Below are 18,281 nucleotides of genomic sequence, written 5' to 3' on the forward strand. Positions count from 1 at the left end.
GGAGCTTGTGGGCTTTGCAGAAGTGGCCTGCGGACTGCAGCAAATGTAGCACGGCCTCCACGTGTGCTCATTTTCAAAATTCTGCCTTTTGATTGAAATGTGGCCAAAGAGCTCTTCTCAGATTAGGCTCCGTGCTTGAATTTCAGAAGATGAGAGGCATGAATCAGCTTACCACACCGCAGCCACATTTCTTCATTGGCGTCAGCCTTTCCATGCTGTGCTGTTGGGGAAGGAGTGATGCAGCCATTCTCATAGGTGGAGAAAGAAAAATGGGAGATTTTGACGAGTTTCCTAATGAGACAAACAAAAAGCACCATTTTTTCTTTATGCTGTGATGGGACTGAGATAAGAATAGTATCCTCATGGCCGGGTGAAGTGGCTCACACCTGTAATCCCAGCACTTTGGAAGGCCGAGGCGGGTGGATCCCATGAGGCCAGGAGTTGGAGACCAGTCTGGCCAACATGGAGAAACCCCCATCTCTACTAAAAACGCAAAAATTAGCTGCACGTGGTGGCACGTGCCTGTAGTCCCAGCTACTTGGGAGGCTGAGGCAGGAGAATCACTTGAACCCGGGAGGCGGAGGTTGCAGTGAGCCGAGATCGTGCCATCGCACTCCAGCCTGGGCTACAGATCAAGACTCCGTCTCAATGAAAAAAAAAAAAAAAAAAAAGGATCCTGTCATTCAATCTATGGAATCTGCTGAAAAAGAAATTTTTATTGTGGAAAATAAGTATTGTTAGCATGTTTTGGTAAACTGGCAACCTCACGTGGTTCCTCAGCAGCCTGAATTTGCATGTCTCCACCTTGAAATTCCAAAGGAGTCAATGGCGATTGAGATAGCTCTGACCACATCATGGAAGGTCGCCTCCGCATTGGTGATATGCTTACAGTATTCTCTGGGCCAGGCGGAATTCCAGTAATATTATCCCAGAGTGTCCTTGTCCTCTTCTCCTCTAGAAGGCTTTGGTAGGTACAGGCTTACTTTAGACTCTTGTCCGTGTAGCCTCTGTCCTTTGGTAAATGTTGAGATCTTTAGCCCTTCTTCCCAACAACACCAAGAGAAGGAATGAAAGATTTTGGCAATGGGCAGTCCTCTTCCGCACCTTGAGCTGTGTCTGCGGCTCCCCTGCCTGCGTAGTTCATGGATGCTGGAGCCCCACTGGACTGACCAGCACTGGTACAAGTGAGAACGAAGGGAGGCATCGGCTTTGGGGGCTGCTCTTCCATAAAACCAGCATGACTGGGCTCCTTTTTGTCCACCCTATGGAGCTGCTGCAGGCTCCTCACTGGCAACTGATGCTCCATCTGCTCCGCCCCCTCTAGCCAGTGCCAAGGGGTTGCTTTTTGTGCAGGTATAAGATGGCCTGGCAGATTTATTTTTATTTATTTTCTTTTTGCTGTCTAAATACAGGTTAAGATTCATTTGCTGGTTCTAGGTCCTTCTTTTATTTATTTTCTTTCTTTTTGCTGTCTAATTCCAGGTTAAGATACATTTGTTGGTTCTAAGTCCTTCTCTTTGCAAATCATTATTATTTTTATTTCTTTTTTGTTTGTTTGTTTTTTTTGAGACGGAGTCTCGCTCTGTCGCCCAGGCTGGAGTGCAGTGGCGCAATCTCGGCTCACTGCAAGCTCCGCCTCCCGGGTTCACGCCATTCTCCTGCCTCAGCCTCCTGAGTAGCTGGGACTACAGGCGCCCGCTACCACGCCCGGCTAATTTTTTGTATTTTTAGTAGAGACGGGGTTTCACCGTGTTAGCCAGGATGGTCTCGATCTCCTGACCTCGTGATCCGCCCGCCTTTTATTTCTTTTTTTAATTGGTTTGAAGAATTCCCAAAATGTGTTCTGTGGAATGTTTATTCCCTGGGATATTAATAGATGTAATAAGAGGTGTGTGGTCCAGTAAGTTTGGGAAAATAAGTAAAACTGAGTGAAGCAGGCTTCATGCCAGGGTGTTGCATGCTCTCCTGTGCAGTGAGCACCACCCGCAGAGGCCTATATGGCAAGGTGTGTTTTCCAGCCAATGGAGATGGACACCGTAGCAGGAGGATCTGCAGACTTCGCCTCTTCAGAACAGCGAGCAGGAGTGTGACTCTGAGAGCATCAGGGCTCCCTACTAGAGGTCTGGCGCCTGATCAGTGTTAGAAATGGCTTCACATCCACTCAGTCTCCCAAAAAGCTTTTCAGGCCATGCATGGTGGCTCACACCTGTAATCCTTGCACTTTGGGAGGCTGAGGTGGGCGGATCATTTGAGGTCAGGAGTTCAATACCAGCCTGGCCAACATGGTGAAACCCCATCCCTACTAAAAAATAAAACCCAAAAAGTTAGCCTTGTGTGGTGGCAGGTGCCTGTAATCCCAGCTAATCAGAAGGCTGAGGTAGGAGAATCGCTTGAACCTGGGAGGCAGAGGTTGCAGTGAGCAGAGATCGCAGCACTGCACTCCAGCCTGGGCAGAGCGACACTACATCTCAAAAAAAAAAAAAAAAGATTTTCAGTGTGATGTATTGGTAAAATAGGTACTCTTAGCTCATCCATAATTGCAGTGAAGGTTGCTCTTCTGATTGTCTTATTCCATAACCTGAGTGAGCAGTCTGGCCTTTACTGGCTCACGACTGAACCAGACATGCTGTCAGTACCCCAGCAGATTGCTTTTATGAACATAAAAATGTTTCATGTGGCTTTTAAAAAGCCTCAGTGAATCTTGTTGAATGCGTAAGATGTTGGTGACTGGAGAAGTTTGGGTGGCGGATATTCTTCCTGGTGTCTTACTGGCTGCACGCATGGTGCTAGTTTTTGGAGAGTTGTAGTGCAGCTCAGTATATTAAAAAATGACCGTGTGTTGTTGTTAATTCGGTTGTTCTTTTATTATGTGTAAGCTATTGCTTGAGGGTCATCCTTATGAACAAGGATTATTATTTGATGAGTCAGTAATGGTTGAAAGTGTAGAAGTGTGGATAGAATTAAAAATGGCAGATCCTAACTACTGCCTCTATCATTTAAAAATAACACAGGCTCAATGGATAAAAAATAGTAAAGAAATCTCACATTACTCAAATGTTATAGTGCAGACGATAAAAGTTCCCTTGTATGTAATGCTACATATTGGAGATATCTACTGTGCCAGCATTTATTTTCTATGTTTATATTAACATTGTTATTAAGATTATGACTAGTATGTCTGCATATTTTACAAAACAGCATTGTTATTTTTGCTTGCTTAAAATTTAAAAACTTAAAAATTGTTATAATTTGCATACAACAAAATGCTCATTTTAATTTTGTTTGGACGGTTTTTGTATACCCTTGGAACTACTGCCCAAAACAAGACATAAAACATTGCCATTCCCCACAAACATCCCTCTTGGCGTATCTGAGCCCATCCCACTCCCAGACAAGCAGCCACTCTCTGGTTTCTGTTAGGAATGTGTTTTGCCTGTTCTTAAACTTTACACCAGTGGGGTCATGCACTCTTTTTGTATCTGGCTTCTTCCCTTCCACATAATTCTCTTGAGATTCATGCATGTTGCTTTGTGCATCATTAAATATTTGATTTTGCTCCTCTCTATTTCTGAGCAGTATTTTATTGTATGAATATTTCATGATTTGTTTAGCCATTTTCTTGTTGATGGATACATGAAGTGTTTCTAGTTTTTGGCTATTCCGAATAAGGCTGCAATGAATATTCTTGTCCAAGTCTTTGGTGAAGTTTGTTTTTGTTTCCCTTGGATAAGCACCTAGCGGTAGAATTGCCGGGCTAAAGGATACGTGTATAGTTTTCTTTGTAAGATATTGCCAGACAGTTCTCCAAAAGGGTTGTACCATATTGCATTCCCACCAGCAATCTGTGAATGTTCTTTTGCTCTGTATCCTCATCAACATTTAGTAGTGTCTGACTTTGTAGCTATTGTACTGGGGGCAAAATTATATCTCTTGGTGATTTTAATTTGCAGTTACTGGATAACTGATGATACTGAGTACCTGTTTATTTTTTTTTGATTTGCCATTTGTGAAATGTCTGTTCAAATCTCTTTTTCATTTTATATTTTGTTGTCTGTTTCTTATTGATGTTTATGGTATGTGTGTGTATGTGTTTGTGTGTTTATACACATAAATATATGTATTTTTTTTTGTCAAACATGATTTTTGAACATTTTCTTCCTGCCTCTGTTTATCCCTTTTCTTAATGGTGTCTTTCGATGAGCAGAAATCTTTTATTTTGTTGAAGCCTAAATCATCATTTAAAAAAACAGATAGGGATTTTCATTTTGTGGCTAAACAATCTTTGCCTAGCCAAAGGTCTTAACAATGCCTGCATTGTCTAATGTCACAGCACTAGCCTCGTGTGGCTATTTAAATAAAATTAAACTAAACAATTACTTCCGCAGTTGTGCCAGGTGTGTTTCAAGTGCTGAGCCAGGTTGGACAGCTCAGAAACAGGTTTCCATCACTGTAGAAAGTTCTGTTGGGCACCACTGTTTCAGAAGCTTTATGCTTTATGCTTTTGACAGAATTCAGCATCTGTTTATGGTAAAACCTCTTGGCAAACTAGGAATAGATGGGAAGTTCCTTGATCTGATAAAGCTCATCTACGAAAAGTCATAGCTAACCTTATACATAATGCTGGAACATGGAAAGCTTTTCCTGTAAGTTCAGGAACAAACGCGGCTGTCTCTTCTTACTATATCTGTTTATTATTGCGCTGGAAGTAGTAAAGCAAGAAGAAATAAATGCGGGTATAACAATTGGAAAGAAAAACTGTATTTTCATGTTGATTTTGTATATAAAAAACCCTCCTGAATCTATTTTATAATTTATTTTAAAACAAACATAAAAGGAAACTTCAATTGTATATATACACATAATTGAGAGGGAATTAAAAGTACAGTAGAATTACAGTATGGTACAGTACAGTACACTTTAGGGTATTATCAAAAAGTCATAGGCCGGGCATGGTGGCTCATGCCTGTAATCCCAACACTTTGGGAGGGAGGCCTAGGTGGGTGGATCAGTTGAGTTCAGGAGTTTGAGACCAGCCTGACCAACATGGTGAAACCCCATCTCTACTGAAAATACAAAAATTAGCCAAGCGTGGTGGTGGGCACCTGTAATCCCAGCTACTTGGGAGGCTGAGGCAGTAGAATCTCGTGAACTTGGGAGGGAGAGGTTGCAGTGAGCCACGATCACGCTACTGCATGCCAGCCTGAGCGACAGAGTGAGACTCTGTCTCAAAAATAAATAAATAAAATAATGAGGGATAAATTTACTGGTAGATGACTGAAAATTGCAAAATTTGCTAAGAGAAATATAAAAAGTAAATAATTTGATAATATATACCATGTTCATGTATTGAAAAATAAAATATTGCTTGAATGTTTATTTCAAATTATAGTTTGAACAGTCTCAATGAAAATTCTGTATGCTTTTGTGAAAAAAAAATGGACTAATTTGAATATTTATACTTTCAAAAAGTCTAAAATACCGAAATAATATTTTAGAAGATCAAAATTTCAAGATTTATTATTAAACATCAGTAACCAAGATAGCATGGTATTGGCATAAGGACAGACAAAAAGTTCAGAAGGAGAGAATATAAAATACAGAATAGATTCACAATAGACCTTCGATTTTGTAACTGCTGTTTTCTTTTAACAGCATAATGACAAAACTGGCCTCTTTTTTTTTTTTTTTTTTTACTATAGTGATGAGGGAGTGCCCACCTAGTGTATTGAACTGCTGTGCAGTATTTCATTGTAGGGATGTATTACCATTTATTGAACCAGCTCTCAAAGGTTGGGCATTTGCATTGTTTATGTATTTTTACTAGTCAGATCATGCGGCAGTGAACATCATTTGATTCATTTGTAATTGTTTCTGTAGGACAGTTACTAGAGTTGGAATTCCTGGTGTCAAAGGATTTGAATATCCTTAATTATAATAGATATTTCCAATATCCTTAATTATAATAGATATTTCCAAATATAACAGATATTTCCTTAATTATAATAGATATTTCTTAATTATAATAGATTTTCCAACTATTATATATAATAGATATTTCCAATAGATATTATAATACATATTGCCACTTTACCCTCTAAAAAATTTTATGCCCTGCCGGGTGCAGTGGCTCACGCCGGTAATCCCAGCACTTGGGGAGGCTGAGGCGGGTGGATCACGAGGTCAGGAGTTCGAGACCAGCCTGGCCAATATGGTGAAACCCTGTCTCTACTAAAAATACAAAACTTAGCTGGGCGTGGTGGTGTGCATCTGTAGCTGTGTGGGAGGCTGAGGCAGGAGAATCGCTGGAACCCGGGAGGTGGAGGTTTCATTGAGCTGAGATCGTGCCCCTGCACTCCAGCCTGGGCAACAGAGCAAGACTCTGTCTGGAAAAAAAAAAAAAAAAAGTTTTATGCCCATTTATCCAACAGCAGTGTTATGATACCCCAAAGTTTGTCTGTACTAGGCAGAAATTTTATTTAATTTTCATGTGTTTATTAATGAAGTTGATTAATTTAATATATTTCTAGATTTTAAAAAATTAAGCTTCTCACATTCCCTAAAACTTTGAGTAGATCTATTATCATTTGAACTTTCTTGTTATTTGAATTACAGTAAAGTAAAAATAATTTAATACATTTCCCTTCATCTTTAGCAAGGAATTAAAAAAACCTATCTATGAATTAAACACTGAAAATATTTATGAAGCCATGAATTAATATTAAGCTCCTAATATATAGTTTATTTATACCAACTGTCTATAATTACTTCTATAGTAGGATGAAAAATTTACAAATAATTTTACTCAATTTTTGTGTATTCCAAAGTGTGTAAACTTTTTTATCATGGAAAAGATTTTAAATGTTTTCATATTAGGATGTTACTTGATTTTAGATCCCAATTTATAAATAAACAGACTAAGAGTATAGTAGTCATTATGTTTTTAAAACTAAATGTTTTTGGGGAATCTTATTAGGAAATGTCAATATTTTAAAATCTTCATGTGTCCATTGATAGTATTCTTACTATTCTTATATATTGTTTATAGTCTTCTCTATAAGGATTTTTACAATATTATTAAAAATTTAAGACTGCTTCCTATTTGAAAGACCATTTGTAAATTTTAATTTTCGGTGTAAGAACTCTAGTTTTAGAAAATCAACTGAAATGAATAAAAGTGTCTGAGATGCTTTCCAATAACAAATACTGTTTCACGCCTTTAAAAAAATTGTTGTAAAATACACATAACATAAAATTCACCGAATCATTTTATTTTATTTTATGATTTTTTGAGACAAGGTTTCACTCTTGTCGTCCATGCTGGAGTGCAGTAGCGCGATCTTGGCTCACTGCAACCTCTGCTTCCTGGACTCAAGTGATTCTCTTGCCTCAGCCTCTCGAGTAGCTAGGACTACAGCCATATGCCATCCTACCCGGCTAATTTTTGTATTTTTTCTGGAGGCAGGGTTTCACTGTGTTGTCCAGGCTGGTCTCAAACTCCTGAGTTGAAGTGATTCACCTGCCTTGGCCTCCCAAAGTGCTGGGATTCCAGGTGTGAGCAAGAGCACCTGGCCCCTACCTAATAGTTTTAAAGTGCAATGTTGAGAAAATCATCACCACTATCCATCAGAGAGTATTTTTGGTGCCATGCCTTTATGAAAAAAATTTTTGTGTCTCTGTTTGGCTGTAATGAAAATCTCTTCGATTTTATTGTTTAACCTTGGGGAAGCTAGTGTTCTACCTGTGGAAGTCCTGTTTTCCTCATCCATTAAATAGGATAATACCGCCTCATAGTGTTGCTGTGAAGGCTAAGTTAGATAATGCATTTCACCTGCTTAGAACAACGTCTACACTTAGAAAGGGCTTATTAAATGCTCAGCCTTTGCTCTCAGAGATCTTTTATCAGGCACATTTACTGATTAGAAAACGTTTTACAGGCCGGTGCGGTGGCTTACGCCTATAATCCTAACACTTTGGGAGGCCAAGGGGGGTGGATTGCCTGAGCTCAGGAGTTTGAGACCAGCCTGGGCAAATGGTGAGCTCCTGTCTCTACTAAAATACAAAAAATTAGCTGGGCGAGGCGGCGTGTGCCTATAATTCCAACTACTTGGGAGGCGGAGGCAGGAGAATCACTTGAGCCCGGAAGGCAGAGGTTGCAGTGAGCCGAGATTGCACCATTGCACTCCATCCTGGGTGACAGGGTGAAACTGTCTCAAACAAAAAAAAAAGAGAAAACGTTTTACAGATATTCATATACTGATAGATGGAAACCAAATAAAAGTAACCTACTTGTATATTTCCTTAGCAGTTAAGATTTGAGATATTGTCCTTTCCTGAGCTTATTTGTGCGTGTTTGCGTTGTGAATAGGAAGTTGACAAAAGTGTTGAAGAACTACGTGGACGGTGCTGAGAAGCCGGGAGTAAATGAGCAGCTGTACAAAGCCATGAAAGCGCTAGAATCCATCTTCAAGTTCATCGTGCGCTCCAGGATCCTGTTCAATCAGTGCGTACCTATCACCTCCATGCACGGGCTCTCAGAGGACTGGCAGGAGATCCTTCACTTCTTTGCTTCCCCTTCTCTCGTCCCCTTATTCTTTCCTTTCTTCTTCCCCCTTTTTCCCCCTTGCTTTCTAGGCTGAGAGAGCACTGTTGATCCTGGGGTGAGCTGCCCACTCTTTCCTTACCCGCCTGGGTCCCTGCGGGTGCTGAGGCGGGAGCCCTGTTCCTGGTCTGAGACGTGTGCCTGTGAGTCGAGCCTTGGCTCCTGAAAGCATTGGCGATGACGCAGGTGCAATCCTGGGCGTCTACCGAGGGCTCAGAAGCCCTTTTCAGGATATCTTTATATGGCAAAAAGTCCCAAAAGAACAACAACAACAAAAATAGGCCGGGCGCGGTGGCTCACGCCTGTAATCTCAGCACTTTGGGAGGCCGAGGTGGCTGGATCACAAGGTCAGGAGATCGAGACCATCCTGGCTAACACGGTGAAATCTTGTCTCTACTAAAAATACAAAAAATCACACAGGCGTGGTGGCGGGCGCCTGTAGTCCCAGCTACTCCGGAGGCTGAGGCAGGAGAATGGCGTGAACCCGGGAGGCGGAGCTTGCAGTGAGCCGGGATCGCGCCACCGCACTCCAGCCTGGGCGACAGAGCGAGACTCCGTCTCAAAAACAAAATAAATAAATAAAACAACAATGAAAAGGCAAAACCAAGTGAAATTGCCTCACTTGGGCAGACTCTGGGATTTCCTCCTCCTCTTCTCCTCAGTAGAGTGATGTTTCATTTCGGGAGAAGTCTTCCTACATAGGGTATTTCCATGAGGAAGGATACTCAGGTGCTTTAGCCTAGTGACAGTTTTCCCACGCTGTGTGGATGAACTTATGAATGATTTTTGAGCTTTAAAGTAAATCGAAGGGTTAAAGGGGAACAAAAAATGTATTTATTACCATTGAACTGTATACTTAAAATGGTAAAGATGGTGAATTATATATATGTATATTTTACCTCAATAAAATACATAAATTGGGATATTTATGGCTTATTTTATAGAGAGCCTTAATATTGTATAGATACAGATGCAGGTTAAGAGCTGCGCTAAAATGAGGACTTTCTAAGTTGGCCCACGCCTCTTCACTGTATGATTCAAAGGATGTGAAAAGCAAGAGTGTTGAGGGTGGGGTGTGGAATTTCACTCCCTCTGCTTGGTTTTTTGGGGGATGGCTATTTTGTGGGTGACCTGCCATGAGTGATGTCAATGGATGTTGGTGGTTCTACGTTGTTATTGTTCTTGTTGTGAGTTCCACACACAGATGGGATTCATGAACCTGTGTCCCTCTGAATTAGCACATACATTTGCCTTTGAAAAGCATGGTGCCCTTGTAACCTATTAGCGAGAATAAGGAATTGAAAGTGTGGGCCCACATCAGTGCCTTCCCGTTTCCTCCTCACTGTGTTTTCGTTTGTCTGAAGCAGTTGTGTCCAGAAGGACTCAGGAGAAGGGGGAAGAATTCAAAATCTAACCATGTGTCTACCATGATAGTAATAAGGACAAAGCAACAAGTTATTGACTGTGTGTTGACCTATCAAAGTCATAAACAGGGTGGTAACCACTAGTGATGTGTTACTGGTCAGGGACTGGAGTGTGCTTGTATTCACTCTGGCGTGCCCATGGTTAAAACCACAGTCCTCATGCTGCCGTCTTTGCATACAAAGATGGCGTGTTTGAGGGCATCATGGTTTTGTCCTTGACTTAGATATTACACTCTTTTATTTTGCTTATTATGGATATGCATGACCTTTGGTGTGGATTGAAGCTTTCCCTCAAGGGTCTAAGTTGTGATTTATTTTCTCTTTCTTAGGGTGAAACACAGCATGGTAAGCTAGATTATGGTTTCTTGTATTTTCTATTTCAGTAAAGTTAATTCTATGAAAATGAACTTCCTCGCCCCCCCTGCCTTGCTCTTATATTTTCCTCACTGATTTTAAATCTCTGATTATGCTAAACCCAAGTCAGTACTAGGGTGGGAGGATGAACTTGAAAGATGTTACAGATTTTTGTCGTGTTTTATGTGAAAAATGTTAATTTTGTGCAGTTTGTGATCAATATGACATTGACTCAGGCATTTGATGATCTGCATATTCTCACCTGATAACACTGGACTTTCCCTTTCATTCAGAGGTTTGTACTTAAAACGATCGTGCATTGATAATGGTGTTTCTGCTATAGTAGTAAATGCTATAGTCTTTTATACAATAATGCTGCTTTAGAAAAGATTGAGTTACCCAGGTTGACCAGTAGCAAATTATTTCTCTGCCTCGTTCTTCAATCTCTTTCAGTTTCAAAATACAAATGGCACAAAATCTTAGATTCATGGTCCATAATTTTTTTTTTCGTTTGATCAGTCTAATAGTGCTTAGGAATATGATTGGCTGCATGTAATAGAAAAACACCGTTTATGTGACTTAACCATATGGGGCTCACTTTTTTTTTTTAGTCACATAATGTGCAGCCCGGAGGAAGAGTTCTGAGTTCATGCACCTGCGTGAGGACTCAGCGTCCTGATGTCCTTGGCTCCTCTGATCTCTCTGCCCCACCATCCTTAGTGGGGTCTCTTTATCTCCTAATCCTAAGATGGCTTCTGCCCCTCCCAGCATCAGCTCTGCATTCCAGGTGGAGAGAGGGGAAGGCAAAGGAGAAACAGCTGTGCCAGCTATTCTTCTTTGAAAGAGCTTTCCCCATCCCTAGAAAGTGTCATGTGCTTTCATCTTATTGGCCAGAACCATGTCACATGACCACCCTACCTGCAAGGAAGCTGGAAAGGATTTTTAGATGGGCTGGTTGATGCTTTCTACAATACCAGAGTGATTTTAGTAAAGGAGTTAGGGAGAAATAGATAATGGATGGGCAGTTAACATTCTCTTCCTCATACCTTCAACCCAGATGGTCTGTTCCCTGCGAGCTTCCCTAACTCATTCTGGGTTACTAAATCCTACTTAACTAGGTTTTGCAGAGCCTTTCTTCTCCATTAGTTTGGGAGTCAATCTCTGAGACTTCTGTCACCAGTATCTCTTTGGCTTTAAGTATATCTTTAGGCCCTAAGTGATCCACTGGCATGGTTTAGTCCTACCAGGCTACATAGAAATGGACTGAAGTACTCAGCTGCTCCTCCTGTTTGGGACAGGAAGTGTTTAGTGCTAAAGTCCTCTGAATGCCTGCATTCTGGTGCTCAACAGCATGGCACAGAACATGATCGCTCTACCTGCCTTTGTCCTGGTATGGACCCAGCAGGAGCCAGGCATGGTCCACAAACTGAGTTTCTTTGCTGGTATAACTTGTTTGTTAGAAGAGTTGAGACTGTTGAGGACACAAAGTGGTCACAAGACAAGTTGTAGCAATTGTTACAACTTAGTGAGGCTCCCTAAGCCTCTGAGGCCATTGTCTGGGCATTCCTGACTTTAGCTAACCGAGTACTGCAGTGATTCTGGAGATCCTGCTGCTGCTGCTGCTGCTGCTCCTGATCATGATGATGATGATGACTGGAGACAGGACCTCCCTCTGTCACTCAGGATGGAGTGCTGCGATGCAGTCATAGGTCACTGCAGCCCCAAACCCCTGGGCTCAAGCCATCCTCCTGCCTTAGTCTCCCAAGTAACTAGGACTACAGGCAGGTGCCAGCATGCCTGGCTAGTTTTTTGTAGGACATGGTCTCGCTATGTTGCCCAGGCTGGTCTCAAACTCCTGGCCTGAAGCCATCCTCCTGCTGTGGCCTCCCAAAGTGCCGGGATTCCAGGCATGAGCCCCTCTACCCCACTGATTCTGGGGATGTTGATACTCATGTTCCTTCTCTCCCTCCCTCTTTTCCTCCCTTCTTCCCTAGCTTCTTCCTTCTCTCCTCGCTTCGTTCTTTCCTCTCCCTTCCCTCCTTTTTTCTCTCTTTTGTCCCTTCCTTCCTTCCTTCCATGAATACTTAATGAGTATATGAGCCCCAGGTGTATCCCAGACTTTCACAGTTTGACTTTATTATTTTTTCTCTGAACGTTTCCTGAATGTGGATCCTGGCTGCCTACCCTCATTCCTGAGGGGAGAGAAGGACATAACGTTCTTTGAGATGTAGAGCACCTAGCCGCATTGTGCAGAGACAACAAATACTTCAATTTAAATCTGTATTCTAAAATGGCTGAGAAGATATTTCATAGATTTTGTGAGAGGAAAAAACCCATGCCCTTAGAATATTGGACGGTAGGGCAGAAGTCTTCTAGTAATCCCTCCCCTTCTGTCCTCCCCATCCCACCCCTGCTCCCCATCATCCCACCACAGCATGTCAGTTGTTACTTCATCTGTGCTATCACAGGTCTGAAATGTAGCTGAAATCGTTTTCCTAGCTTGTATAGGCTACTTAAAGGAAAAAGAGCCCCAGGTCCCACACAGATATCTAGGATGTTTGATCCGTGACAAGCTCCAAATGTGTCTCCTGTGTGGTGCTGTCAGAGGTGGGGAAGAAAACAAACTAGGACTCTCATCTTCTTACCTGCAGCATGTTTATTACCTTGAGAGAAAAACAATTGTGCTCACAGCTGGAATTCATGAGTGTGTTTTCCTTTTTGCAGTTGGGATAAACTTTTGAGATCTTATTTTTCTCTGGCTTTCAAAATGGTCTGTTGTGTTTTCCTATAATGCAGTAGCTTTGTTAAATTCCAGTATAATTGACAGTAATTATTCTTCCAAAGAACAAAGAGGTGAAACTTTGGAGATGAAGATATTGAAGCTTATGTTGTTAACTTACTATCTTTCTTGCTATGCAGTCTCATATTTTTTGTTTTGTTTAGAAAGCTCATTTTGTTTTGAAATGAGAACAACAGTTTAAAAGCTATGGCCCAAAGACATTTGGTTCCTGGGGAACCCACTGAAAGATTCCTGACAGCCGGGGGCACTTCTCTACTGGTTTTTGTTTGTGTTTTCTGTGTGGGTGGATCACATTAACTAGAAAGCCAGAAAACGGATATCCTGCATCAGATCTTCAGAATCAAATTACTAAATCTAGTTATTGCCTGCCTCCTCTTCTGGGTTTCTTGTGCTTTGTAGAGTTTTTGCCTGTCATCTGGTGTTAGCTTTGTAAATAATTAGTTATTGATCATGAATAAGTTGTACAGACCTTTTTGCTATCATTCCCTGGGTCACAAAATAGAATGTAGTTAATAGACAAAGATCCTGTCATTCCTTGTTAATGAACACTTATTTAAGTAGAGCGAGGAATGAGCAGGTCTTATTCATCTGTTTATTTATCGATAAGTTTCTGAGTTGTTTTTTCTCAGTTTTTTATCCACTTCAGGGTGGATCAAAAAAGTGGTTCTCCCTGGTTTATCTGGGAAAATGAAAAGGGAAGATTCTAGAGACTTTAACAGTGATCTTCTGTTACAGAAAGATGCTTCAAAAGGATCACTGCAAAATGCTATGTTCTAAACATGTTGGTTGGCACAAGAGAAACTGTTTTACATTTTTATTCATGAGAGGTTCTGGTAGAATTTTAAAAATATTAAAGATTCATTAATCATGCCTTATAGATTTTGAAGCTGTGTTATTGGGGGCATACAGATTTATAATCATGATGTCTTCCTTATTGGTCTATTCCTTAATCAATATGAAAAGTTTCTCTTAATCTTTTGGCTAGTATTTGCATGGAATACCTATTTCCATCCTTTTATTTTCATGCTTTCTGTGTCTTTATACTTAAGGTGTGCCTCTTATAATACAACATATAGTTGTATTTTTCTTTCATCCAGTCTGACAAGCTTCTTAATTGAGCATTTCATCCATTTATATATAGTGTAATTAAGTAATGTTAGATTTATATATTATTTTTGCATTAGTTTTCCCTTCCCCATCTGTATTATTTTCCCCTTTTCCTCCTTTTTTGCCTTCTTTTATACCAGTTACACTTTTTTTAAGCATCTCATTTTCTGATTTTTAAACATATTATTTGAATATTCTTTTACTATTATTTTTAACAATTATTCTAGAGATGGTAACATCCATGTTGGACTTATTTTAGAGTATTTCAAATGATTACTCTTACCAATCCACTGATAATGCTAGATATGGCCAGAAAAATAGCACGCTAGAATTGCCATTTTCTTCTCCTCTGTTTTATATTATTATTGCATTTCAGTTCTACATGTTTTATATTCCATAAGACATTACTGTTATTTTATACAGTTAGTATTCATTTGATGTGTTTTATGTTTGTAATTGTTTGTCATCCTTCAATTTCACTTTTCCTTTGGGATCATTTTCTTTCTGTCCAAAGAACTCACTTGTATTATTTCTTTTAGTGTTGGCCAGTTATGGGACTCTGTTTGTATGAAAATGATTTATTTCATCTTTGTGTTTGAAAGATATTTTCACTCACTATAGCATTCTAGGTTGGAAGTTATTTTCTTCTTCCATGTATTATTCTATTCTATTTTGATTTCCTTCATTTATAGTAAGTCATTAGCTTTCAGACTTATTGTTACATCTTTGAATTTAAATGGTATTATTTTCTTTCTTGCTGCTTTTAGTTTGTCTCCTTTTCTGTGGTTATTGACAATCTTACTATGGGTTGCATAGGATTGTTTTTGCTTTTTATTTATCCTGCATTGAATTTCTGAATTTTTTGATTGATATCTTTGATCAGTTTTGGAAGACTTGTGGCCATTGTCTGTTCTAATGTTACTTTTGTCTCATTATCTTCCTCCTTTTCTCCTGGCACTTCAATTACATGTATGTTAGATCTCCTCAGTATGCCTGCACATTCCTAGCCCTCTTTTCTGTATTCTCTTCCTCAGTACTTCTGTTTAGTTATTTTCTGTGGATTGTCTTCCATTTTACTAATTCTGCCTCTTGCTGTGTCTACTCTCTATTTTGTTAATCTGTCTAATAAATTTTTAATTTTAGAGAGTATATTTTGTAGTTTTAGAATTTCCATTTGATTTTTTCATAGATTCATTTCTCTACTGAAATTTTTCTCTTACCTTCTATTTGTCATATTTTTATCTTATTTTCCCTGTTCTCAAATATGATTATAGTTGTTTTGATGTTCTAGGAAACTGTAACATCTAGATTATCTGCGGGGCTGTTTCTGCTGTCTTTTTCCTCTTTCACTTGGACTGTGGTCTGGTTTTCTGCTGAGTTTAATAATTTTTGTTTGAAGTCAAGACTGTTTGTATGTAAAACTGTAGAAGCTTCAGATGATGTGATCTTCTTCCAGAGATAATTCATCCTGCCTTCTTCTAGACAAAGTGGGGCTGACCATCTTATTTTAATCAGAGACTGTGCTCAGTTTTGAGGCTACACTGGACCTTTAGTATGCCTCAGTCTCCATTTACTATGCCTCTGGCTTTCTAGGATTTTCATCTGAGAGTCGGCTCTGTTACCTGGGGACTCTCTCCCTGGCATTTTCCAAACTCAAGTCATTTTCTCTGATGATTGATGCAAATTCCACTTTGCTTTATAGAGGTTTTTGTTTTGGTTTTTAGTCTTCTACGCCATACAGCTCTAGGAATTACAGATGTCCTGAGGGGAAAAATGATTGCAGCTTGATGCCTCCCCAAGGGTTGCACCAGTCTACCAGGTGTTCTTCATGTCACTTGCAAGCAGAAGTTCATGACTCCATCATTTTAATTGTTTGGTACATCATTTAAGCAAACCGCATTTGAAAACCCTTATTTACAAAACAGATCCACTAGGTTGCAATTTCCCATTTTACACAGAATTTGTTGCTTTACAGTGGAATTCATTTAAATATCAGACTACCTCTAGGGTAATTAATTATCACTTAATTTACAAAATGTTCCATTGTATACAAGTTTTCAGGTATCGTATATTTTTAATTAGGCAGCAAACTAGTATTAGTAAACACTGTATTAATAAAACATCTGAGTCACAATATTTTAAAATGCAAATGTGTTGCTTTTTAGTAACACAGCAACTTGAAGTAACTGCTAATAAATAATTTACAAACGAGACTTATTTTCAATTAGTAACATATATTAGCATACATGTAACCAATGCACAACTTCCTTATTACCTATTTATTGAATATGTCCCACCTCTGGAATACTTTTCAGTTACCACTGATGTTGAAATGAATGCATTTGTATAGCACCATTACTCTGGAATAAAAAAGCAACTCTTGTGATATCATTTTAAAGGATTAGAAGATCATGGTAAATTTAGGCAATGGAGTGTGTTGTTGATTTTCAATTTGTGACATAATTGGTTTAAAAACATTGGTAGTGGCCGCCTGGCAGCTCACACCTGTAATCCCAGCACTTTGGGAGGCCGAGGCGAGTGGATCACCTTAGGTCAGGAGTTCAAGACCAGCCTGGCCAACATGGTGTAACTTCTTCCCTACTAAAATATAAAAATTAGCTGGGCATGGTGGTGGCCACCTGTAATCCCACCTACTTGGGAGGTTGAGGCAGGATAATTGCTTGAACCCAGGAAGTGGTGGTTGCAGTGAGCCAAGATCATGCCATTGCACTCCAGCCTGGGTGACAAGAGCAAGACTCCATTACAAAAATAAAAAAATAAAAATAAAAACACTGGTAGAAAACACAACCGCATCTTAATAGTGTAATTTTTGTGGGGTAGAAATAAAGCTGAATTTCCCCATCCTCTTTCCCTCCTTCTCTTCCTCGGCCCTTTCCTCCCTCCCTTTCTGTATATTTTCTGTGTTTTTCAGATTTATAAGATGTAGTATGTTAACAATGAAAAATGCAGTGAGTGGTAGCATTAAGGGTCAGCCTCTGTATGTGGAGGCACGCTGCCTTGGCTGAGTGGTCTGCATGAGTCTCACTGCCAAGTTACCTTCCTCGCTTCATAGATGTTGAGGATGTGGTCTCTCATTCTAACTTGTCACCCAAGTGATTCCCTTCATGGCTATAGACATGGATTCAAAAAATGTTGAGGTGTTTCTGCCAGGCCCCCACAGTTTGTGTGTTTCTTTGCAGACTGTATGAAAACAAGGGAGAGGCTGACTTCGTGGAATCTTTGCTGCAGCTCTTCAGGTCCATCAATGACATGATGAGCAGCATGTCAGACCAGACCGTCCGGGTGAAGGTGAGTGCCGGCCACTGCCAAGGCAGACTTCTCCTTGTTTTTTTCTTTCATTATCTCTTTTGGAGGTAGGTATTTTGATTACAGTTAATTAACTTGCCCCAAATACCATAGTTGTTAATGTCAGAGATCTCAATTTGATTTCAAGAGCTGTGCTTTTTTTTTTTTTTTTTTTTTTTTTTTTTTTTTTTTTTTGAGACGGAATCCTGCTCTGTTGCCCATGCTGGAGTGCAGTGGTGTGATCTCAGCTCACTGCAACCTCTGCCTCCCGGCTTGAAGCAATTCTCCTGTCTCAGCCTCCCGAATTGCTGGGACTACAGGCGCATGCCACCATGCCTGGCAAATTTTTTTGTATTTTTAGTAGAGATGGGGTTTCACCATATTGGTCAGGCTGGTCTCCAATTCCTGACCTCAGGTGATCCACCCACCTCAGCCTCCCAAAGTGCTGGGATTATAGGCGTGAGCCACTGTGCCCGGCCTTTTTTAAATTTTAATTTAATTTTTAAATGACACATAAAAACTGTACATATTTATGGGACACACGCTGATATTTCAGTACAGCTATACGATGTGATCAAATCAGGGTAATTAGCATAGCATCACCTTGAACATTTTTCATTTCTTTTTGCTGTGAACATTCAGAATCCTTTCTACTTGCTTTTTGAACATATACACTAAATTATTGTTGACC

At 40.0% G+C, this 18,281-nt stretch overlaps 1 protein-coding gene across 6 annotated transcripts in view; it reads left to right on the forward strand.

Moving 5' to 3' along the window:
• Window positions 1-18,281, forward strand: part of DOCK1 (dedicator of cytokinesis 1) — a 561,485-nt gene that overhangs the window by 144,252 nt on the left and 398,952 nt on the right. For all 6 annotated transcript variants that reach the window (XM_063607571.1, XM_034931700.3, XM_034931698.3 and 3 more), the window contains exons 22-23: window positions 8,366-8,500; window positions 17,485-17,593. In XM_063607571.1, coding sequence (XP_063463641.1) covers window positions 8,366-8,500; window positions 17,485-17,593 — 244 coding nt within the window. The remainder of the gene's footprint in view (window positions 1-8,365; window positions 8,501-17,484; window positions 17,594-18,281) is intronic.

The sequence above is a fragment of the Pan paniscus genome, chromosome 8 (assembly GCF_029289425.2).
Source record: "Pan paniscus chromosome 8, NHGRI_mPanPan1-v2.0_pri, whole genome shotgun sequence".
Taxonomy (NCBI): domain Eukaryota; kingdom Metazoa; phylum Chordata; class Mammalia; order Primates; family Hominidae; genus Pan; species Pan paniscus.